Here is a 22,792-nt window from a genome sequence, read left to right on the forward strand (position 1 = left end):
ATCTGCATCTCATTCAGCTTTGCTGTTTCATGCAGATATTTTTATTTATAGTTTCACAAAACTGAAGTCAAACCATTCTGTTTTTGCTTCAAATTTCGAAATTATACAACCTAATTTAGATTAAAAACGGCTCATGTTGCATACATGCAGCATCTTTGTTTGGATCAAGATTAAAATGCAGTGGTTGCCTCTCATTTTAAACGGAAAGAGCACAAGACAAAGCCTTAGTTTGTTTATATGAAGAGATTTCTTTTATTTGTGTTATTTATTTGATTTGGGGCTTGTTTTAAATTTTAAATTTAGTTTTGTTATTTACATTTAAATTAAATTTTAATTTTGCTTTTTAGCAAACGCTTTTATCCAAAGCAACTTACAAATGAGGACAATAGAAGCAATCAAAACCAACAAAAGAGCAATAATATGCAAGTGCTATATTAGTATATTATTATAGTGTTATATTTAAATTTCACAAAGAAACGTACAGTATTTTGTCTAAGCAATAATAAAAGGACACATTTAATTTATAATTTGTCTTAAATTTCATTTTGTAAAATAAATAAATCGTGAATCGAATCGAATCGTGAAATCAAAGTAATAAAATGGCACATCATTTGTGGCAACAGGAAAAAAAGTGCGGCAACCTTAAACAACTCATTTTTATATTTTCACATTACTCCATGTTTCTTCATCGCTCTCACATGCAAAGCATGGCAATCTGATCTGCTTGTTTTGACTGAGCTATTGTTTTAATTGGAAAACAATCAGATAATGCTTAGGTGGCGTTTATTACTGAACCAGACTTGTGTGCCAAATAAGATTACCCATAAATTCTCTCCAGTTTTATATGAGCTAAAAGCCTTTGTCAAATCCTCTCAGTGCTCTGAAATCTATTTATACTACCTCAACATTAACCACTGCTCATTACCTATTCCATACCTCATTCATTTCTCCATATAATTCACCTGCTGTTAGGTCTGGGATAAAATTGGACCATGAGTAACAGTCTGAAGCCCTCACTCACACACATGCTCTCTTGTCAGGCTTTGGTTTAATGGTGGGAGAGAAGTGTCATGTGCCGAAATGCATCTTGAATGATTTCTCACACTAATAGGATAGTTTAACCTTTTTACATTATTAATGCTTCTAGATTGTTGAAGAAAATATTATCTTATCTGTGTCAGCATTTGTGTTTGGGTCAGCAACTCATTTAGTAATGTTAGAGGGAACCTTTTTAACCTTGGTAATGAGCTGACAAAATGATATCTTAGCGGAAATGAAACCTTCACATTTTTTAAGGTTATTTTGAAGACGCAAACAATTTTTACAGATGATCTGATCTGATTTAGTTGTTTGCATGTCATATAAGTAATAGTTGTGTTGTATATAATGTTTGTGCGATCTAGTTCTCAATTGGTGTACTCGTGTTATTAGCGTTGATGGATATTGTTTAACCTGTTTTGTCTTTTTCGTGTTCTTTTACTTTGTCTTTCTAGCGGACTATCACAGTAACAACTACACAGTGACCAATGGCTGGAAGATTCACAACACGGCCAAAAACAAGTGGTTTGTGTGCATGGCCAAGAACGCTGAGGATAAGCAGAAATGGCTAGACGCCATTTTAAAGGAACGTGAACAGAGAGAGAGTGAGTAATTTTTCTTTGGTTTATAATTATGGAGTATGCAACATATGAGCATGAAATAACAGTTATAACCGTTATACCGTTATAACTCATACTAAATTTTTTGAATCAAACCAAATCATTAAAACATTTCTGATGGCATGATGACTGGTTTTATAATTTAACATGTTAATTTAGTAAATATTTAATGTGTAAAATTGGTAAAAAATGAATGCAATTACATTTAAATGATTGTATAATAGTTATTTTGAAAGTGATTTGAAATTATTTTAAAAATAATTTATCAATAGCCAGTCCTAGTCACAACATTTACTAAATAATCATACTTGTCAAAGCAGATATTTTTACATCTATTGAATAGGAATGAACCCATTTCCACTGTGCTTTGTATTTTAGCATCCTGCATTTTGCTATACCTAGTATGTTTTTATGTGGATTTTTTTCTTTTTGTGCTGTTGTGATATGAAACACCTGTCCTCTGCTGGAACACCTGTTCTTGTTATATCTGCTTTTGAGGCTTGTGTTTTACTACAGGGTTGTTCTGATTGTTAGGTCACATGAGCATAGCAGTAAAACCCCAAATATACCACAGAGCCCTTTCTGACCGCAGCTCTTATGTTTCAGCATGAAGTATTAGTCTGTAGGATCGGTTACCGGTGTCCAAGGCAAAGTCCTCAGCCAGAGTATTGTAATGCGGTGTGAGTTGGCGGTAGAGCGAGACGTCACTTTAATGCTGCATTGCCAGATGAAAGCAGAAGTTTTATGGAGCGTATCAGGTTTCCAGCGTTTGAAATTGGAGCCCATTTTAACAGGTGCCACATCAGTCACACCTCTCTGACCGTCCAGATCTTTAGCCAGCGCCCCCCTTCGTTCCTCTGTACAAGTCAAAGACGTCATTGAATTACATGTTCCGATTAATACTTAGCTTGTCATGCAAAAGTGGCTCCAATTTAGGAATTCTGGTCATCTGGAGTGTAAGATCAGAAAGATATTTCATTCAAACGCAAATCTGAATAACACATTACAAATGCATGCTTGTCTGCTTAAAAGATACCTTTAAATAATTAACTAACAATGTTTTAATAATTATTAGTAATTTTTAAATAATTGTAAAAACATATTTAAAAATGCATGTTAAATGGTACATTTTTTTATTTAAAATAAAATTTATTTATTTATTTTGAAGAATGTGGGTGAACATTCCCTGAATTTATACCTACGTTCATCCATTTCGTGTTGGTGTGCACTGTTTGAAATCAGCAGTTCAAAATAAGCAAGAAAAGAAAAAAAAAATCTAGATTTAGGGTTTGAAATGAAGGCTTGCTCATTTCATAAATTGCCATTCAGCATCAGACCTACAGATGCCAAGGTGGGAATTACGCTTCAGCAGGGTTATTTCTGAGGAGCCATTTTTAATGATGTGTTGCCTCTTTGCCGAGACTTGATTGAATTGGAGCCTCGTACAGCTGCCACGAACACCTTCTCAAAAAACTCTTTGTGAGCGAGAGCTGCAGCTGCCGGTGGCTTCCCTCTCTCCGGGGTCTCAGACACAGTAAAGAGCTCTGAATGAGAGCCATGCCAGCTGCCGCCACATCTGAGCACGTCCCACCTCCTGCATCAGCTGCAATCCCATTGATAGTCTCTCTTTAACACCACCTTTTGTTTAAATGTATGGTAAAAACGTGAATGTTTTCTTTGACTGAAGGATTCTTTGCATTAGTCGACATACAAACAGCCTCGGACGACTTATGAAGTGTTTTTTTTTTAGCCAGCCTACTTTGTGCAAAGCTCCTGTTTCCGTTGCAGCTTGACTCTGGCTGCGTTGCTAATATAAACAAGGCTGTTTTCAGCTGCATTGCACTATTGCACAGTTTTTAATATGCAGTGTTGTTGTTTTCAGGTCTTTTCAGGAAACTGCAAACATTTTGGTAGAGGTCTTTATCTGCATCTGTAGCTGTATCTATTCTCACCTTATTAACCACATCATGCCACTCAAACAGAAGTGCAGCAAGAGAATGATTATGAGTAGTTTTCGGGTTGACCTGCCTTGAGTTATATGTGATAAGCAGTAACAGTTTAATGTATTTTTTAAAGACTTGCTAATGCTACTTTTTATTATTTGATGATTGAATTTGACGAATAGAATTAACGGTTTAATTTTGTGTATGGTGTGTGGCTTGTATGTAGAATGCTGATACCGATTTTGTGAGTCTTAGCCCTTCAACCACCAAAATACCTCAAATAGCAGCATGCATGTGCATGTGTGAACACAAACACTTGCAAACCCGTGTCTCATAATAAAATCAGTTAAACCAGTGTTTCCTCTCAGCCTCACCTAAACATTAACTGACACAGCAACACGCACACTGATTTAGTGAAACAGCTAGTAAGTGACGCTCGAGGAATAAACTGTAATTATACAGCAGAACAGTCTAAAATGGTTTCTTTTACATTCAGACCAGTTCAGTTCTTTCCACAAATTTGCTATTAAAAATTATTTCTCCCCCCCTCAAGACCACTTATGTTTGCCAAATATGACTTATGATTTTCTATGAAAAATTGCGCACATCTGACTTAACCCAAGTCGCAGGTGCAGCAAACTGAGATAAAAAATAAATTCCTGCACATTTGGATTTATTCATGAAATAACTTTTACAAAATCATTCATAAATTATAATTTTTTAAGAATTAACATTGTGACAGCATTTACAATCATTACAAAATAATACAATTAAACAATTTAATTAAACAATTTGCATGTCCCATGCTCCTAAATATTTTTTAACTTGTATAAATGTTTTATTCACCAAAAATACAGTTTTAAACAATTTGCTTATTTCATGAATGAAGTACATTGTTATTATTGCTCTTGGGTGTGTATTTCTTAATTTGTATTAATATTGTTTTTACAAAAAATACTAATGTTATTGATGTTATTTTTTTTATTATATAGATATTTTTCATGTGTATAAATGTTCTAAAAAATTTAAACTATCAAAACATTTTAATGTTTTTTATTTTTTATATTTTTAATTACATTAAATTGCAGATTTTTTCACTTTTATTAGGAGTTCTTTACTTTTTTTTCTCATATTTATTGTCAGGTTTGAAGCTTGGGATGGAACGTGATGCCTACGTCATGATCGCAGAGAAGGGAGAGAAGCTCTACCATATGATGATGACCAAGAGCCGCCACCTCATCAAAGACCGCCGCAGGAAACTCACCATTGTACCCAAGTGCTTCTTGGGAAAGTAAGTTTGAGCATTGTGTAATGCATTTTAGAAATTCTCATTTACAGAGGGGTTCACCTTATGACTGGTCAGTTCCCATGCCAGTGATTGGCTCCCTCTGTGCTGAGTTGCGGCACCTTCCCTCGGCTGCTTTTACACCGTCTGACTGTCTCCTGAATGTCTTGCAAGTCATCCTAATCCAAGAGGCCCCTGCATGAATGAAAATGCATGCACACACACATACACACACTCACTTAGCTCTTGTAAATGCTTTCCCAAGCTCACTGCCAAGCACCCCATTGGACACAGACATTCCCAGCAAAAAAGCCTTCATTAAAGAGAAATCTGCATTCAGTCTCTCTCTTTTTTTTTCTCTCTGTATCTCTCTTCATTTTTCCCTCTCTCTTTCTTTCTATCGCCTGCTCACCCAGTCTTTCAACACCATGAATGAACAATGAGTGCTATGTACGCCATTAAACTTCCAAATACAGTGTGTGTGTGTGTGTGTGTTTGAGAGTTGAGAGGAGAGATTCCTCACACCAATTAAAATTCCCTTTTCGCACTGCACTAGTAGATAAGGGAAAAACACTGTGGTCCATTTAAAGCTATTATATTGATGCAATCTAATTTAAATGGCCACAAAAATTCACAAGTTCAGATATGAGCCTCATTAAATTGATTCATAAATCTGCAGGGCCTTTCCGCGGTGTTGGGAGCCAGTAACTCAAAGTAGCAAATGCTGCTAACTTTATCTACATTTTCAGCAGCGTGAGTAGCTTAGGTGTAGCTTTTACCGTCACAAGCCGATTTAGCCAGTGAATAACAATATTGTGCAACAAAATGCAGTTTTTTTTTGTAAGATAATGGACATAAACTTACTATCCTAAACTGTTCTCACAATTGCGAAGTCACTTCATTTTAGTGAATTTCAGTTGGAGAAAAGAAGGATTCGAAGAAATCACTGAATCATTTTTAAACTCATTTATTCATTAACTCATTCATAATTTTTATTATTATTTTGTAGTTAGATGCTGCTGTTCCATTTTTCCAGTTCTAGACCTAGTTTTATTTAGTATTATAGTATTTAATTTAAAACTATATATTTCAGTTTACACAGTTTGACTCTGATTGAGATCCTCACTGGTTTTGAGGCAGATTAATGACTGCTGATTCAGTCATTAATCAGTAAAAAAAAAAAAAAAAAAGGTTAACTTGACTAGTTCAAATACAGTTAAGTAGAAGTACCACTTCCGCTGAAGTGGCTTAATAGCAAACTGTAGCTGGCCTCAGCTGTGCTGTTGTTCTCCTGTCAACACCTGACTGGAGGAATTTCGCACTGCTCCCTTAGAACACAATTATTAGTGCGTTTCAGCCTCGGTGGTCCAGGTGAAAGCAGCTGTGATTGGCTCTGTTGTTCGCTGGCTTGCGCATCCATCTCAGAATAGAACACAATCCGACTCCTTCCAGGAACAGCCGAGCAGTTCAGCTGTTAATATGGACAAGCGCTCTGCTACTGCTCAGACAGTAGCACTGCTCATGTTCTGACCATATAACCATGATAAATCCTGCCATTGTTGCATAACACTTGAAAGGATATAAAAAATGGCTGTTTAGATGGTGAATGATGAGTGAAAAATCCACCCACAAGAAAAACATTTAAAAAACATTGGTAACGCATAACTAAATGTTCATCCATTCAGAACAGCAGGTCCACTGCTTAAGATTTTTTTTTTTTTTTTTTTTGCAGTTCAAATAACGGTTTTCTACGGAAGAGTTAATAGTGCTTTTATACATATGCAAGCTTTACATTTCTGTCTTGCATTTCTGAACTCTACGTGTATTTCCTTAAACATTTATATTATTATTATACATTTCATTAATTTGTAATTTTTTACAAACTAAGAGCCACATTCAAATTACTTACTGTGGTAATCAAGCTTCACTTGTATTCAGTAAACTAATATCTCATTATATCCTTGTCTGTCACATTCACACATACATACATCAGACAGATATAGATAAAAGCTTAAGAAATTCTTACACACATCTACGGCATGTGAGAGGGCTCTGTGTGCATTAGCTGTGGAGAATATTAAGGAGTTACATAAACACTAATTAATTCACCCCAGGGACGCCCACCTCCACCCCTTCCCTTTCCTGCCAATCTGAATTAGAGACTTATGTAATCACAGCAGACTCACTGTCTGTTTCATTTCACTGCTCTCTTTCATGGGCCTGACTGCCCTCTCCTCTGTGAACTTCCTCTGCAGAGCTGCACATAAAGGCTTTGTAAGCAGTCCGTAAGATCTACATAAGCCACATCATAAACTTCTATTGTTTGGATTTTGTGTGAAGGGCTAGATTATGTGATTACTACCCTTTTATTGATGTAAACAGTTTGACAGTTTTTTATTAGTGGTCAGTGCAGCTGCTGAAACACATCTGTAATTGGTTAATATTCTTTTCTTTTGTGGTAGCATTATTTTAATGCTTAAAACCTTTTTGTGTTTAGGAGATTGTACTTGCCACATACTTGACACAGTAGTCTCAAATCACACACACTCAAAACACAGAATCAACATGATCTACAATATTATGCACAATTGTGCTAATTTTCTCACATATATTGTTGTTGGTAGTAGTGTTGCTTTCGTCAACGAAAATTATGACTAAATATCGTCGTCAACGAACCTTTATCACGTGACGAAAACGAGACGAGACGAGACGAAAATGCTGGTCATGTGACGATGACTATAATTAAATGTATAATGCAATATCGTTGACGAATAAAAACTACTGTTGAGTTGCATAGACAAGTAAAAGTGGTATTAGCTAGTATTGTCATCGCTGTCAAGTGTTTGATGGTGAAGGGTAAAGATTTATCAAGGTTAAGTATTTTAAAAGAGTTCATTAAGTCGTGCATGTCGTCAGCTGATTTGGAGGAGATATGGAGGGCAGATCAGTTGAGTAGTCAGGTGAGATATGAATGGAGAATCTGGTCGTCTTACTGTTCTGGGTGGATGTGGGGCGCCTTTGGCACCCGCATCTTCTCTTCTCCTCCTGCTCCTGCTCCATCTGTTAACCCATCCTTTCATCCGACCCCTCTACCCTCACTGCTGTCGTTCAACATTTGAAGGACGGACACACACACACACACACACACACACACACACACCCTTCTCAGTTCTCACATTTCCTTTAAGGCGTCATAACGGTTTACACATTGCTTATTTCTGTCACTGGATCTAATGGGATTCACAGTTTCTCACGCAGCAGTCATGCACATTTCAGGCATGAAGTCACACACATGCAATCACACACAACATTAGATTCGCCACTAAACCACCTCACACATGTAATTGCTGAAATTTCTCCCCAGCCCTCATCAGAACCCATTTATAATTGAATTACTCCTCTTGAAAATGTATTTTGGCAGTTGATCAGACTAGCTAACATATACAGTATACTAGCTACAGAAGTGTGTGTGTGTGTATAATACTATATTATATGAAGAGTTTATTTGCAAAAACGGATAACTCAAAAATTTTCAAAATTTTTATTTTACTATGTTATTATGTTTTTACTGTGTTTTATTGTTAGTTAGCTGTATTTTTTAGTTATTTTTAAATTAATCAAAATAACCCAACTGCAGTTTGTTTGAGATTAATTGTACAATGAAAAAACATGATTTATTAAAGTTATCTGTTTTTGCAAATGAACTCTTCATATTTTATTAATATGCATATGTATATTGAAAATGTATATGTATATTGCATATGTATATTGAAAAAAATTATAAAAAATTCTCTCTCTTTATCTATTCCTTCTCTTTCTAGCGTGTACTTATTTGAACAATGTCTAAAAACTTGGTATTACAAGCACTTCCTGTATCTGTTTGCCTCTTTTAAGAAGAATCGCTTTATGTATCCCCCAATTGTAAGTCGCTTTGGATGGAAGCGTCTGCTAAATGTCTAAATGTAAATGTAAATATATATTAACATTATATTATATTTATTATATTATATTATTATAAACAAAACTAAGATCTAATTAGATACTGGATATTAACAAAATGCTTATCAAATTTGTTTATATTTAATATATTTTTGTATATATCTGAAATATTTCATAAATAAACATAATTTATTCATTTAAATTAAATTTATTTAAGTGTTTGTTTGAAGTAATTTCCTGAAACTAAAGCAATATGTGAACCCTACTTGTGATGTTTGAACCTTTAAGTCCTTAAGAGGTTGGAATGCAGCTTGATATCATCATGATTTGTGTTCTTGGTGAACTTTTTACCAGTCTTGACCAGTCACTCTGGAGGATTGAGGGAATCCAAGTTCCCAAGTACCTTTGACTAGGGGCTCATAAATCCTTTCTTTATCATGCGTGCAGCATTGTGTTATGTGCAGACTGACACAGCTGTTGTCTCTGTGTGTCCTCAGTGAGTTTGTCTCATGGCTTTTGGAGAGTGGAGAGATCAGTAAGGCTGAGGAGGGAATCAACCTGGGTCAAGCGCTCCTGGAGAACGGCATCATCCATCATGGTAAGAGAAGGTTCTCCCTTGAAGAAAATTGTGTTGTTACCTTGATTTTGTTGGACATGGACCATGGTATTCCAGTAGTATCATTTTTAATTACTGTAGGGTACTATGTAAATGTGAATATAGTACTATGGTATTCAAATACCATAGTTGTAATATCTTATCTTAGGATGTGCAAAACCTACATATTTTCAGAATCCACCAGTTGATGGGTTCCATGAACATCTGTCTACATAATGGAAGCTCTATATCAATTGGCTATAAATAGCTAAATTTATACATAAACAAGACTAATGATTGACTAGTCAACCATTGTGACCCATCACTGTAAAATTACTAATTGTAATCACTATTACTTCATACAAATCTATTATTCTTTTTCTCTCTCAGTGTCTTCTCTCTTTTTCTGTCCTTCTTTTCTTTCAACCTCTTTCAGCTCCAATATATTTCATCATGTTTTTGAGTGTGGCTTGGTTTCACCACCAAAATGCAACTGCTGTCTGTTCTGTTTTTTGATACGGTCTTGCCAAATTAAATCCCAATCCATTAACTGTTTATACAAATGTTGGACTGTTAAAAATCACCATTTGACAGATTTACACTCTACAAATCTGGCAAATATCCTTGTTGGCCGGCACTCACTGAAATCCCCTACAGATGATCGGCAGTCTGGATAGTAACATGACATGAAATGCTGGTGGAGAACAGCATTATTCTGAATTATTCAAGAGGTGCAGTGCTTGCCTGAGATTTGGGGAGCATCATACCTCTATTTTACAGCCAGGGGATTGACACACAGTGAAAACTGACAAACACCAGAAGGGATTGGAGTGATGAATTCAAGTATAAGGGCTCAGGCGCTCGATCAATAATATGGTGGCAGCATTCAAGGAGAGGTCAAAAAGGCTTTTGTGGAGTGATGGCATTCACACACTTCAATTAATCACAGACCTTCACATACATGTTTATCAGCCCGAGTCTGTGAGCAGCAAAGTTGGAGAAACCAATAGATCACAAGCTCAATTCTAGCTCATGGTGCTGTGTTATTTTAGAGGTGAAGTTTACTGTTTAGGCAAAACATAACCAACATTTAACTGTATCTATGTGTGTTTTTTCCAACGTAGTGTCAGATAAGCATCAGTTCAAGAACGAGCAGGTGTTGTATCGCTTTCGGTATGATGACGGCACTTATAAAGCCAGGAGTGAAATGGAGGACATCATCTCAAAGGTATTTCCCCTAGAATACTTGCTAAAATGATAGCTCATGTACAAATGATACATGAGAAAAGATAAATATCTTTTTTCTGCGATGAGCTCAGCAAAAGAATCAATCCAAGGCAGACAAGATGAGAGAAATGTGATTAGAAATAAGCTTAAAATTCATTAAATTCTGAAAAGTAACTTTAAAAAGTTGCATTTCATTATACGTATTACTCAGTATGTGTTAGTGCTGTGCTAACATCAAACTCTACTGGAATCAATTTAGAGTCAAGTTTCTCATGCACTGTTTGTGCTAATGTGGAAAAATTGTTTGTGTAGGCAGCTCACTAGGTTTGGTCTGTTTTAACTAGTCAGTTTACAGATTTAAATCAACAGAATCTTGAGTGCCTATGATCTCGATAAATAAAGACTACAAAATGGTCCACTTAACAATTGTTGTCAACAGCTCAGTCAAGCAGTGATTTCAACAGTAAATGAAATGAAGAAAGCGATGCAGCTGTTGGTGCAAATGCTTTATATGAGTGTATGTGTGTCCAACAGGGAGTAAGACTTTACTGTCGTCTCCACAGCCTCTTCACACCTGTTATTAAGTAAGTGACACATGTTCTATGACATACTTCACACCAAACAAATGACAAAACCATTACTTAATTCACACTGTTATTAAGGCGTTATGATTTGTATTCAAGTTTCTGACAATATGTGTTGTTAACACCATTTTCTTGCACGTGGTCAGTAGCATTACCATTTATTTATTGTCTCTTTTAGAATAAAATCCAGTTTATAGTTAAACATCTTTTGACAGCAAATACAAATGATTTTTAATAAACAACAGTTTCATTTCAACTGCAGTAAAAGATGAGACGTGTCCGTTTGTACTTCATAGATTCACCTTGGCCAGCTGCACGTGATAGACTGTGTGTGTGTGTGTGAGGACTGCAGGGTCATATTGCTTTTCTGTCACCATTCACCTTTGATATCTAACATAATGAGCGAGAAGAGGCCATTGAACTGCAGTTGGGACCAAGTCTGATCTCAGATCCACAAATTAACACAGAACGTGTTAGTTACTTGCCCTTTAGCAGATACCTTTTATCTTTTTAAGCGACTTACAGTCCAGGTCACTAATTACACTACACTAATTGCAAGGACAGACCACCCTGGAGCAATCTGGGACCTAGTGGTAATAAAAGATCTCAGTTGATAGAAGATATTTTCAGATCATTGATCTCCATTAGCTGGGCTTAAACCCACCTTTGCCACTAAATCGTTCAGTACCTGCTTCAACACAATCACTGAATTGTGACATTTCCATTATTATATCAATTATATTAAAAGTATAAAAGGCCTAATTTGGGTTTTTCCAGTGGTATATCTTGTTAGAAATGCCCTGCTCTTTTGCTTTCTCTTGTTGTAGTCAGATGTCAGATGTTGTTTATGTTAACGTCTGGACAGTTGTGAACCTTTTTAAACTCTTCTTGATATACAGAGACAGAGATCATCATTTGAAAACCTTCAAATCTGTCATACCAGCTAGCAAACTGGTGGAATGGCTTGTGTCACAGGTAATATGAGGAAGGACACACACACATACCACTTTATTGCATAAACATGCACACACAAACACACTATTTTTTTGCTTTCAGCTCATTGTTTTTGGGTTTCTGTACACAATTAATATCCTATTTCTGGACTAATTTAATGCCTACTTATTTACAGTTTAATGTTCACAGCTGCTTCATTCTGTAATTTCATTCCAAACACAGAAGTCATTTAACATGATTTTCCTTCTTCAGGGAGACAGCACAACCCGTGAAGATGCAGTGACCCTTGGTGTCGGACTCTGCAATGCTGGTTTCATGCACCACGGTCAGTCACTATGTCCACATATTGTACTTGACAGTCTTCATATAAAATCATGATGAGGTTTTTGGTCAGTTACTGTTATAATGTTAGCAGATTTGCCAATAACTGCTATGTCTGGACACTTAAAATTAGTTTTCCAAATTTTATATTAAAAAATTATTTCTCCATTCAAAAACTTGAGGATTTATGAATTACTCTACTTCTGGTGGTTGAAGTCAGCATGAAATGAAATTTGACTGAAATTCATCATATATTTGATTGATTATTACATTCATGCATGTTTAATTATTTTACATTTTTTAACCTTATCATTTTTCAGCAAAATGTTAAAACGCAATCTTTCTGAGACACAATAGACTTTTCTCTGGTGACGCGTGTCATTTTCTCCAGTCATTTAGTTCACTTAAACCCTGAACCTTTCTTATAATCTATTGCAAGCTCTGTCTCCATCCAATCAATAACTGTTGGATTGAACCAAGTCCCTGCTCTAAATTTTTCTTTTCGTTTATCCATTTCACTCAGGATGTAAAAGATGTCGCTACTTACATTTCATTGCGATTTTAAAGGTCAAATGTATAGTTTCTGTGCTCTAGTGACATCAGATGGAATTGCAAAAAGTATATTGAAGATGTTACACGTGTCGTCTTTAAATAAACTTCAGATTTTGCCATTTCGTGGCCTTTTCTGTTTGCCATTACAACACATGTGGTGTCCAGAGCAAAGCTTTGAAGCGTGTTTGTGTTTGAGAGAGAATGAAAGCGTTTTGACTTGTGCCTGCACTAGAGCAGCCTTGTATAATGCAACAATAATTAATCTTGCAGTTGTGTAGTGTTTTTAAAAAGCAATAAGCCCCAAGAAGCTATGGTTTACAGTGATTTTGAACAGCTAAGCAACACATAGATGCAGGGGTGCAGTAGTACTGATGTAACAAAATCAAAAGTTTGTTTGTATAGTACTTTACATTTTCGAAGGCGAGTCAGCCAATCATAATCAAGGGCTGGAACTATTTGTTTTATAATGCTTATTTAATGGTGTTATCTTTTTTCTCTCTAAATTCATTGATCAGTGCATTAAGTGCAGCACAGTTTTACAGTGTGGTGTTTTACAGTTATGGCTTTTTAACATCCCACTCTGAATGTGTCTGCCAGAGGTCTAGTTTGTTAGTATGAGAGACACAGAGAGTAAAATGAAGAGGGGCCTCTGATGGAACAGAAATAGTCACAATATTGGAAAAGAACATTTTCTGAGGAGATACACATGCTCATAGACACAAGCCTCCTGTTATAGAAGTGTTTTGCAGCCATGTCGGATCTCAACTTCCAAAACAGTCCACAACAATATTTTGCTTGGAATTCACAGACAGAACAGCCTGTCTCTACAAAGTTCCTGAAAACACACACACACACACACACACACTCACTGTCACCATCTCTTCCTGAGAGGGAAAAACAGCACACTCGCACACGCCAGACCTCCCATTAAATCCTCTGCCTTCATCCTTCGTCTCAGATTTGCCCAAACATCAATCCCACAGGCATCATGAGTTGTTTTGACGGGAACTGAAGGGTGATGCAATCGGCCCATTTCACACTGTCAAATCATTTTGTCATCAGCAGATGTGATCAGCACTGAGTGTTTTGTTTGACCTGTTTATAAAAGTGTGAAACAGTTTTTTAATTCAATTTCAGTTGAATTCAATTCAAACTTTGCCTTGCAGTTCTGGAGAAAAGCGAATTTAAGGACGAGTCACAGTTTTTCCGCTTCTACGCCGATGAGGAGACGGAGGGTACAAGCTCAAAGAGTAAACAGCTTCGCAGTGACTTCAAACTCATCGAGAACATCCTTGCCAAATCCTTAGTGGTGAGATACACAGACACGCACACAGCATGGGTTTCTCCCCCGAGGAGATCAGTGTTGAGGGATAACTAGCAATGCTACTAACTTAACCACATTTTTCAGTAGCGTGACAGTAGCTGAACTTATTTCAAAATGCTGTAGTTTTTGTAATAACACGAGCGTAGTTGTTCATATGTTGCTTTATAGCTCAAATGACCTAGGGCATTGAAATGATCAAAGCTTCTTTCCTGTCATTTCTCTCAAATGTAGCTTTGATTAGTTTGATTTATTCAGTTTGTTTAGACTGTTCATGTAAATCAAATGGTTAAAAAATGATTCACTGATTCACGTGAGTACAATTGTGGTATTTTATGTCATCTTTTTGTTTTGTTGAGAAATGATAGTGATCCTAATTGATTGCTAGTTGAGATCCTGTTCTCATAGTAAAATTAAGTTTGACCTCTTAAATTATGTGTAGCTTGACAAGATACAGGAGATATCAGATTTAGATCATTCTCTGTTTGACAAACTGCCCCCAGTATCAACAATACTAACATAAAAGGAAAGAGAAAACCCAATCATTTTATGTTGAAAGTAACACATTAACAAAACACACCCCTATATTTATAGGCACATACTTGTGCTACTACACACACTCAAGCACAACCATCAGCCATGCATTGATTGCCAATTAAGACCCTCCTCGTCCATCAGTAATTACCCTGACCTTTACAAACTACTCTTTCATCCCTTATAGACTGACAGATTCCTCCTCCAGATCATGAAAATCTTGCAGTCTGTCCTCTCTGTTCAGATGCTAAGAGCTTTCAGACACCCTCTCAGACGTCAGGACCTTACGCCACTGCAGATTTTCAGAGAAAATACGGATAGAAATAAAACATTGGAAGGCATTTAGAGGGCTGGTAAACATGTTCTGCTTTAGCTCTTAGATAATAAAAGCACATAAAAGCCCATCTCGTGTGTAGCTGTGAAGAAACTGAGCATTATGTTCTTGTTATGATCCAGACATGACCTAAAACCAGTATATCTTTCATCCATGATAACACCTTTAGCACCTGCACTGGCCTATTAGCATGCAGCTGTGGCACATTTGAACAAATTGTTGTTTGGTTATTTTTAGAAGAAAAGACTTAACACCTCAAACAGCTTTCGGACTACAGGATGCATAGCTTGTTCACACATTTGCACAAATGCTGCTGCTCTCTCAGTGTGGCACCGAGCTGCTAAATCACAAATTGAGTCCTGAAAGTAACACGCTTTTTCCATTCTGTTCTGCATTTATTTTGAGATGTAACCAGCTCTTGTGCTGATATTGTGTTTCTCTTGTCCATGTACAGATCCACCCTGAAGAGGAGGACTATGGGTTTGAGATCGAAGAGAAGAACAAGGCCATCATAGTGAAGAGTGTGACCAGGGGCTCATATGCAGAGGTATGAGTTTGGGTAACCGCATCCTAGTTCTCCACATTTCTCTGACCTATACAAAAAAATATCAGTGACAGAGTAAACCTAAAATACATGCCAACGGTTGGCTTGAGTCCCACAGTCTGCCACATTTGGGATTTTCCCTAGTAAGTGGTGTTTTCTTTCTTATAAGGCATTTCCACCCAAATTCAATCCGTATGTGTGAGCTGGTAGCCTTCAGAGAGTAAGAAAACCTAAACAACTGTTTTCACAAGTTTCACTGTCTGATCATCAGTCACATTTAGCACTGGTTCATTGAAGTAATACTTAGTAATACTGTATGATTAAAAAAAGCTCAAAAGCTATGTAAAATGTAATTGCTAAATGAGACTTGGTTTTATATCTAGAACCTTTTTTTGTTAACATGAAGGTTATATTCATATTTGAACCGTGCAATTTCATAAAACCTGTCAAAAAATGTCCCAGTAATATTTCACTCCAAAATGGAAATACAAAAATAATATGCTGATTTAGTGCTGAAAACATATTATCAATGTTCAAAGCAGTTTTTTTTCAGGATCATTTGTTTTTAAAGAAAAGCATTTCTTTGAAATATTTTGTATCATTATAAATCTTTGCTGGCACTTTTAACCAATCAGTTTATGAAAGTATTTATGTTACTGACCTCAAGCTTTTGAATACTAGTGTATATTATTTAAAATATTGTTTAATCAAATAATAGTAAAAGTAATTGTCATTCTCCACAAATTGTATATAACATCAATGGTAATTGCAAGGGGGAGTTAAATATGTTTAATTACTCTGAAAAAAATAGCACAGTGCAAAAAACAAATCAAAATAGACATTTTTTATGCAAAATATAATTTGTTATATTTTCTTTAGATTTTGGAGTGAATAATGTATATTTTATTTGAATGGCTTTGTGAGAGTCACATCTTCATGCAACATAATTTTATGCTTTTCATGTGCAGAAATGTTCATATCTATCTGACTTATTCACGTTCCACATGGTTTTACATATATAAATATAGTGGAAAGTGTGCAAGCTCTGCTGTAATACAATCTGATAGATGTCCATGTATTTTTATCCAGTGTGGGGTTGTATTATACTCTTCTTGATAGCTAGATCTCTCAAGGACTCTTTTTGCATCTAAACGAACCTTGATTGTTTCCCAGGTCTTTTGATGGGTGTGTAGTGTGGATCTAATCTGATAAATCTGCCTTTGGGAAATAAACCTTGATCATTATCTGTCATTTGAAAGAGGACCTCTTCAGCTCGAATGCATTATTTTCAGTGCACAGGGTTATTTGTGTTCATGCTCTGTACAGCTCTGCCAGATATTTATGGAAGATTGGTAGATAATTATGGTTGAGATCTAAACCACCACTAATTTTATCCCCACTGTGCCTGTTAGACCTGACACGAGACATTTTGTTCGTATTCAAGTGTCACACTGCTGCTCAGGAGCATCTGCAGAAGATGAGAGTGTGATGGTAATGGTGATTAATCCAGTGAATGAGAGGAAGTGCTGCATGTCCTGACACTTACGTCACGGGCCGCTCAGATCATGTGTCGGGTCCAGGACACGCTTGCTTAATTCATTCCACTCCCTCTGTCTTCACAGCTCTGCTCTCTGGAGATCTGGGAGAAGCAATTAAGCATGTCCCATCATATTCTCCACAGAGTCCTCACACTTACCTTTTTTCCCTTCTCTTTCCTCAACTTTTCTTTCTTGTTTTTTATCCCATTTTTTTCTGTTTCTTATAGATTACAAGGCTTTCTTTCTTTCTTTTTTCTTTCTTTCTTCCTTCCTTCCTTTCATTAGTTTGTTCATTTATTCTTTCCATCTTTCCTCCCTCACTACTTTCTTTCTTTCCTCATCCCTTCCTTTTTTTCTTTCATACCCTCTTTTCCTCTTCCCTTCCTTGCTTGCTTGCTTCTTTCCTTCCTTCCTTCCTCCCTCCCTTTTCTTTCTTACTGCCCCTTTTCTTCTTTCCTATTATATTGTACTCCTTCCTTTTCTTCCTTTCCTCACTTTTTTCTTTCTTCTATCCTGCCTTTCATTAATTAGTTCATTCCTTCTTCCATTCCATCCTTTTTTTCTTTCTTTCTTTCCCTTCTTTTGTTCTCTTCCCTTTCTTGTATATTCCTTTCTTCCTTGTTTTTTCCTCCTCTCATCTCTTCTTTTCCTTCTTCCTTCCTGCCTTTCATTAGTTTGTTCATTCCTCCTTTCTTTTCTTTCTACTTCCTTTCTTTCTTACAGTCACACATTTTTAATTGCTCTTTCAAATGAACTGCTTGGTTATCTGAAAGTGCTTATTATATCTTATCATTTTTTAAAAGCAATATAAAGCTCTTTTGCCATAAAGGTGTGAGGTTCTCTCAATTCTGTCTGCCAATCTTTTAATCCTCATTAACATCACTCATCTCTCTTTAATCCTCATCAACATCAATCATTTCTCTCTCGCACATCAAAGAAAATTGTAATGAGGGACACCCTAATTTATTTTTCTCTTCATTTTTGATTGTTTGTTAGCTGGATTCTTGGTATTAATTTCCTTTGTTTTCATGTTTTTTCTTTGGTGCAGATGGCAGGCCTGCAGCCGGGTAGAAAGATCTACTCCATTAATGAGGACCTGGTGTTCCTAAGGCCTTTTTCTGAGGTGGAGACCATGATCAACCAGTCCTTCTGTATACGCCGCTTGCTCAGACTGCTGGTGGCCACCAAGAACAAAGAGTAAGTCCACGTTCATTGCAGAAATCAGATACTTATGCACAGACACACAGACGTGTTAAATGTAGCTGGGTACAGTGTAAAAGGACACTACTGGTATTAGAGTTACATGCAGGAGAGCAGCACACTGCAAAACACTGTTGTTTTCAAAAGAGTGTTCATTAATGTTTAAGCATGCCGGCACTTCTTGTTCCTCAGTGTAGACACAATGATGTTCTTAAAAAAAAGATATTCTGCTAAGTAACACAGAATACATGCATTACTGCAACACTCTTGCTCATGTCATGTTGCTTAAATAAAAGAGACAAAAGAGCCTAGCTTATGTGCTTATCTCATGTCTTTGTGTGTGTATATGATAGGATTGTGAAGATCCCAGATGTTCATGGCACTCTTCCTTTTGTTCTCTGCGGTTCTTGTCCACCTTACGTTCATGCAGTTAAGAAAGGTGAGTCCTCATTGTTTGTAATGATCAAGACAAGCATGCACATCATATCACATTCATATGCGAGCAAAGTGATTATGGCCTCAAAACCCAGAGCCATTCTGATTTTTTTTCCATAAAAATTCACACGTGTTATTCTGAATCGGGGAATGCATTGCATCTAACCTGCCAGACAGATGTTAATGTGCTATAAAAAGCTTTCAAATAAAGCAAATTCATGACACCAGGCTGCTGTGGTCATGTGATCAACGTCTGGTGCTCTTCAGCATTTGAACCCAAACTCAGGATCCCTGCACATGTTTCTGGATTTAAAAAGCGCACTCTAGGAGCTTTTTGAAGTCAAAGCCGTTAGCTCATCTTCACGGCACTTAGACAAAAGTAGAGATTTATGATGTGCCATTATGGGAGCTTTCATCACTTCAAGTGCCCCTGAATGCAGGGGGTGTAAATTCCAGAATAAGTGGTCTATTCAAAGCAGAGGTAAGAATATGTGAAATCATCCTGTTAATAAACAGTAATCATAAGTTCTTGTCTCATAAATCTTTTCGTTGCTGCAACTTGTTTAAATTTCAAATTGGAAATCTCTACATCAAACGTGTTCTTTTATTAGCACTCAAGTGAATTTTTTCTTTGTCTCATACGCTATCATTATGAACATAAATTTATGATCTGTCTTGCTTGATTAAGCTGATATATTAGGACAGGTACCTGGGAGTACATATAAAAAGATACGCTCTTAAAAATAAAGGTTCCAACAGGAGTTGTTTTTATTTTTGATTCCCCAAAGAACCTTTCAATAAACTTCTTAAAAGAACCAATTTTTCTTAGTTTGAATGTCTGAAGAACCGTTTTCCACCATGAAGAACATTTTGTGAAATGGAAAGGTTCTATGGATGTTAAAGTTTCTTCATGGAACCATACTATAGATGCCAAAATTATTTTTCAAGAGTACAGATGTCAAAAGTCCAGAAATAAACAGTAAAATCAATCAAAAACCCACAAATCATTTCAAATGCATTGAAGTACAACATGCATATGCATGGCTATGTTGTTTTGTACAAATATAAAATTATGCATAATCAACGCTATCATCACATCAAACAGATTTGGGTTAGAAAGGGTCTAGACTGCTTTGGATTTGCCTACATGTAAAATATACAACCTTCTAACTTCAGAATCATCCGTTTGATATCTTTCATTTGTTTGGTTATGGTCATTGTACATTATAGGCATATTTTTGTGTGTATACAGGCTCTGAAGCGGCAGCAGCGGGTCTTCAGCCCGGTCAGTGTGTCCTTAAAGTCAATGGCAACAACATGAACCAGAGCAGCTACCAGGAAGTCCTGGAGCACTTTAGTGGCCATCAGCCTGTCCTGGAGCAGCAAGACACTGTGAGAATCAACACTGCATTATGTTTAACACTGCATTATGTGTTCTTTTTATAGGCTGTGTGGCCCACATATGGTGATCCCAGAGGTTATTTGCTTCTGACACTCTATACAGTACCTGTTTCCTCCCTTTGTGATATCGTTTTTTTCTTCTGCTGCAGAGCTGTGGTCAGTGGGCGTACCGTGTGTATGAGGATGTGGAAGAGCAGATGTCTTTTAGGGGGTGTGAGAATGGCTCAGATTCAGAGGACGGCTGCACTAATGGAACAGGTAGTGTGTGTGTGTGTTTTTGTGTGTGTCTTTTTGGCAAATGACTCTGTGACAGGTGTACCCAAAAAGTTATTGTCGTTAACGGAAATTATTATGAATACAAAAGCCATGGGAACTTTAGATCCATTGTTATACGCATTTGTGAATGCAAGCTTGTGTGAAGTCCTGGAGCAGCAAGACACTGTGAGAATCAACACTGCATTGTGTTTAACACTGCATTATGTGGTTTTTTTTATAGGCTATGTGGTCCACATATGGTGATCCCAGAGGTTACTTGCTTCTGACACTCTATACAGTGCCTGTTTCCTCCCTTTGTGATATTCTTTTTTTCTTCTGCCGCAGAGCTGTGGTCAGTGGGCGTACCGTGTGTATGAGGATGTGGAAGAGCAGATGTCTTTTAGGGGGTGTGAGAATGGCTCAGATTCAGAGGACGGCTGCACTAATGGAACAGGTAGTGTGTGTGTGTGTTTTTGTGTGTGTCTTTTTGGCAAATGACTCTGTGACAGGTGTACCCAAAAAGTTATTGTCGTTAACGGAAATTATTATGAATACAAAAGCCATGGGAACTTTAGATCCATTGTTATACGCATTTGTGAATGCAAGCTTGTGTGAAGACATTTTGTCCTCGGCTAAGTACCAAAGTTCATGTGTGGTGAACTTGTGCAAAGACATTTGACCAGTGGTGGATCATTGACGTCATTGACCTCTTGTGTGAATTCACATAAATTACAAACAGATTAATCTCTCAAACCTGACTAAAAGTAAAAGATGCGAAAAGATGCAAGAGGTTATATATATGCAACTATTTATGAATAATTTAAAATAAAACTTAACTGAAATTAAAAGTAAAACTGCACAATGAAATAAAAATTAAAAATTAACCTTTTTAATGTCATTGTAATGTCATGCGATGTCCTGTACACATTTATTTGTGTTTCCGTTTGATTCTTTACACTTGTGTGTTCTTTGGATTTTCTAGGCTCTGTAAGAAGGCTGGAACAGTTGTCCATCTCTGGCGATGTTGCTTCAGTCAGTCTGAATGTGGATAATGTTCATGTGGAACATGGGGTTGTGTATGAGTACGTCAGCACAGCAGGAATCAAACACTGTGTGCTGGAGAAGATGGTGGAACCCAAGGGCTGCTTCAACCTTGCTGCAAAGGTCAGACCACGGTTTAACGCTAAATGTTTCATTTCTGAATTTTGTTTTTTGATGACCCATAATTGTGCTTGTGTGTATACTGTGTATATTAGATTTCAAGATGGACATTCCAAGGAAGTTGTTTTCTCTAACCTATCACATGTTCTTGTGTGTATTTTAAATGCTCTCAGATACTGGAGGCCTTTGTGAAGGACGACAGTCTGTTTGTGAAGAGCTGCCGACAGCTAATGGCTCAGAATGAGAAGGTGGTGACCATGCCACAGTTTGAGTTTCGAAACATCTGTGACACCAAGCTGGAGAGCATAGAAAAACGCATTTGCAGCTACAAACAGGTGTGACATCTGTCTTGCTGTTACTACTTTATCGTATTCCCTAGTGCACTATGGATTATGCGATATCACAATGTTCCGAGACATGAATGACCATTTTTTAAATCTAATTGATATTTAAATATGGAATAAAAGGCATTAAAAACTATGCAAATGCTGTCTCATAGTACTTTAATATTCTTTTCCTATCAGTTTGTGGAGGAATTGCAGACGAAGGCCTGGCCCACGTTTAAGCAGGCGAGCACTAAACCTCATGTTCTGGGCTGCATGGACTTCGTCCCCATCAACTGTCATCTGAACCTGATGCAGGTGTCCTGCCCGAAGAACACCTCCTCAGCAGGCCGAGCCTTCAGCATCCGCTTCGGACGCAAGAACTCCTTCTTTGGCCTTGATCCTGATCAAGGTACATATAGTTATGTTACCATTTATAACTGAAGGGATTTATTCTAGTGCTGTCGGGCGATTAATTGCGATTAGTCGCATCCAAAATAAAAGTTTTTGTTTACATAATATATGTGTGTGTACTGTGTATATTTATTAGGTATATATAAATACACACTTGCATGTATATATTTAAGAAAAATGTTATGTTTATATATTAAATATATTTATATATAATATAAATTATATGAATATAAATATATACATGCAAATACATGTAAATATTTTCAAAATATAT

The 22,792-nt window shown here is 36.6% G+C and overlaps 1 protein-coding gene across 1 annotated transcript in view; it reads left to right on the forward strand.

Annotated features, from left to right (window-relative positions):
* The window catches only part of prex1 (phosphatidylinositol-3,4,5-trisphosphate-dependent Rac exchange factor 1), an 81,126-nt gene that overhangs the window by 38,409 nt on the left and 19,925 nt on the right, over positions 1-22,792 (forward strand). Inside the window, exons 9-24 of the mRNA XM_016542191.1 lie at positions 1,494-1,643; positions 4,745-4,892; positions 9,323-9,423; positions 10,545-10,648; positions 11,182-11,231; positions 12,131-12,206; positions 12,438-12,510; positions 14,225-14,367; positions 15,702-15,794; positions 18,378-18,526; positions 18,883-18,968; positions 20,217-20,356; positions 20,515-20,623; positions 21,603-21,784; positions 21,955-22,116; positions 22,306-22,516. Coding sequence (XP_016397677.1) covers positions 1,494-1,643; positions 4,745-4,892; positions 9,323-9,423; positions 10,545-10,648; positions 11,182-11,231; positions 12,131-12,206; positions 12,438-12,510; positions 14,225-14,367; positions 15,702-15,794; positions 18,378-18,526; positions 18,883-18,968; positions 20,217-20,356; positions 20,515-20,623; positions 21,603-21,784; positions 21,955-22,116; positions 22,306-22,516 — 1,977 coding nt within the window. The remainder of the gene's footprint in view (positions 1-1,493; positions 1,644-4,744; positions 4,893-9,322; positions 9,424-10,544; positions 10,649-11,181; positions 11,232-12,130; positions 12,207-12,437; positions 12,511-14,224; positions 14,368-15,701; positions 15,795-18,377; positions 18,527-18,882; positions 18,969-20,216; positions 20,357-20,514; positions 20,624-21,602; positions 21,785-21,954; positions 22,117-22,305; positions 22,517-22,792) is intronic.

The sequence above is a fragment of the Sinocyclocheilus rhinocerous genome, unplaced genomic scaffold, assembly GCF_001515625.1.
Source record: "Sinocyclocheilus rhinocerous isolate Xijiao unplaced genomic scaffold, SAMN03320098_v1.1 scaffold1600, whole genome shotgun sequence".
Classification (NCBI taxonomy): domain Eukaryota; kingdom Metazoa; phylum Chordata; class Actinopteri; order Cypriniformes; family Cyprinidae; genus Sinocyclocheilus; species Sinocyclocheilus rhinocerous.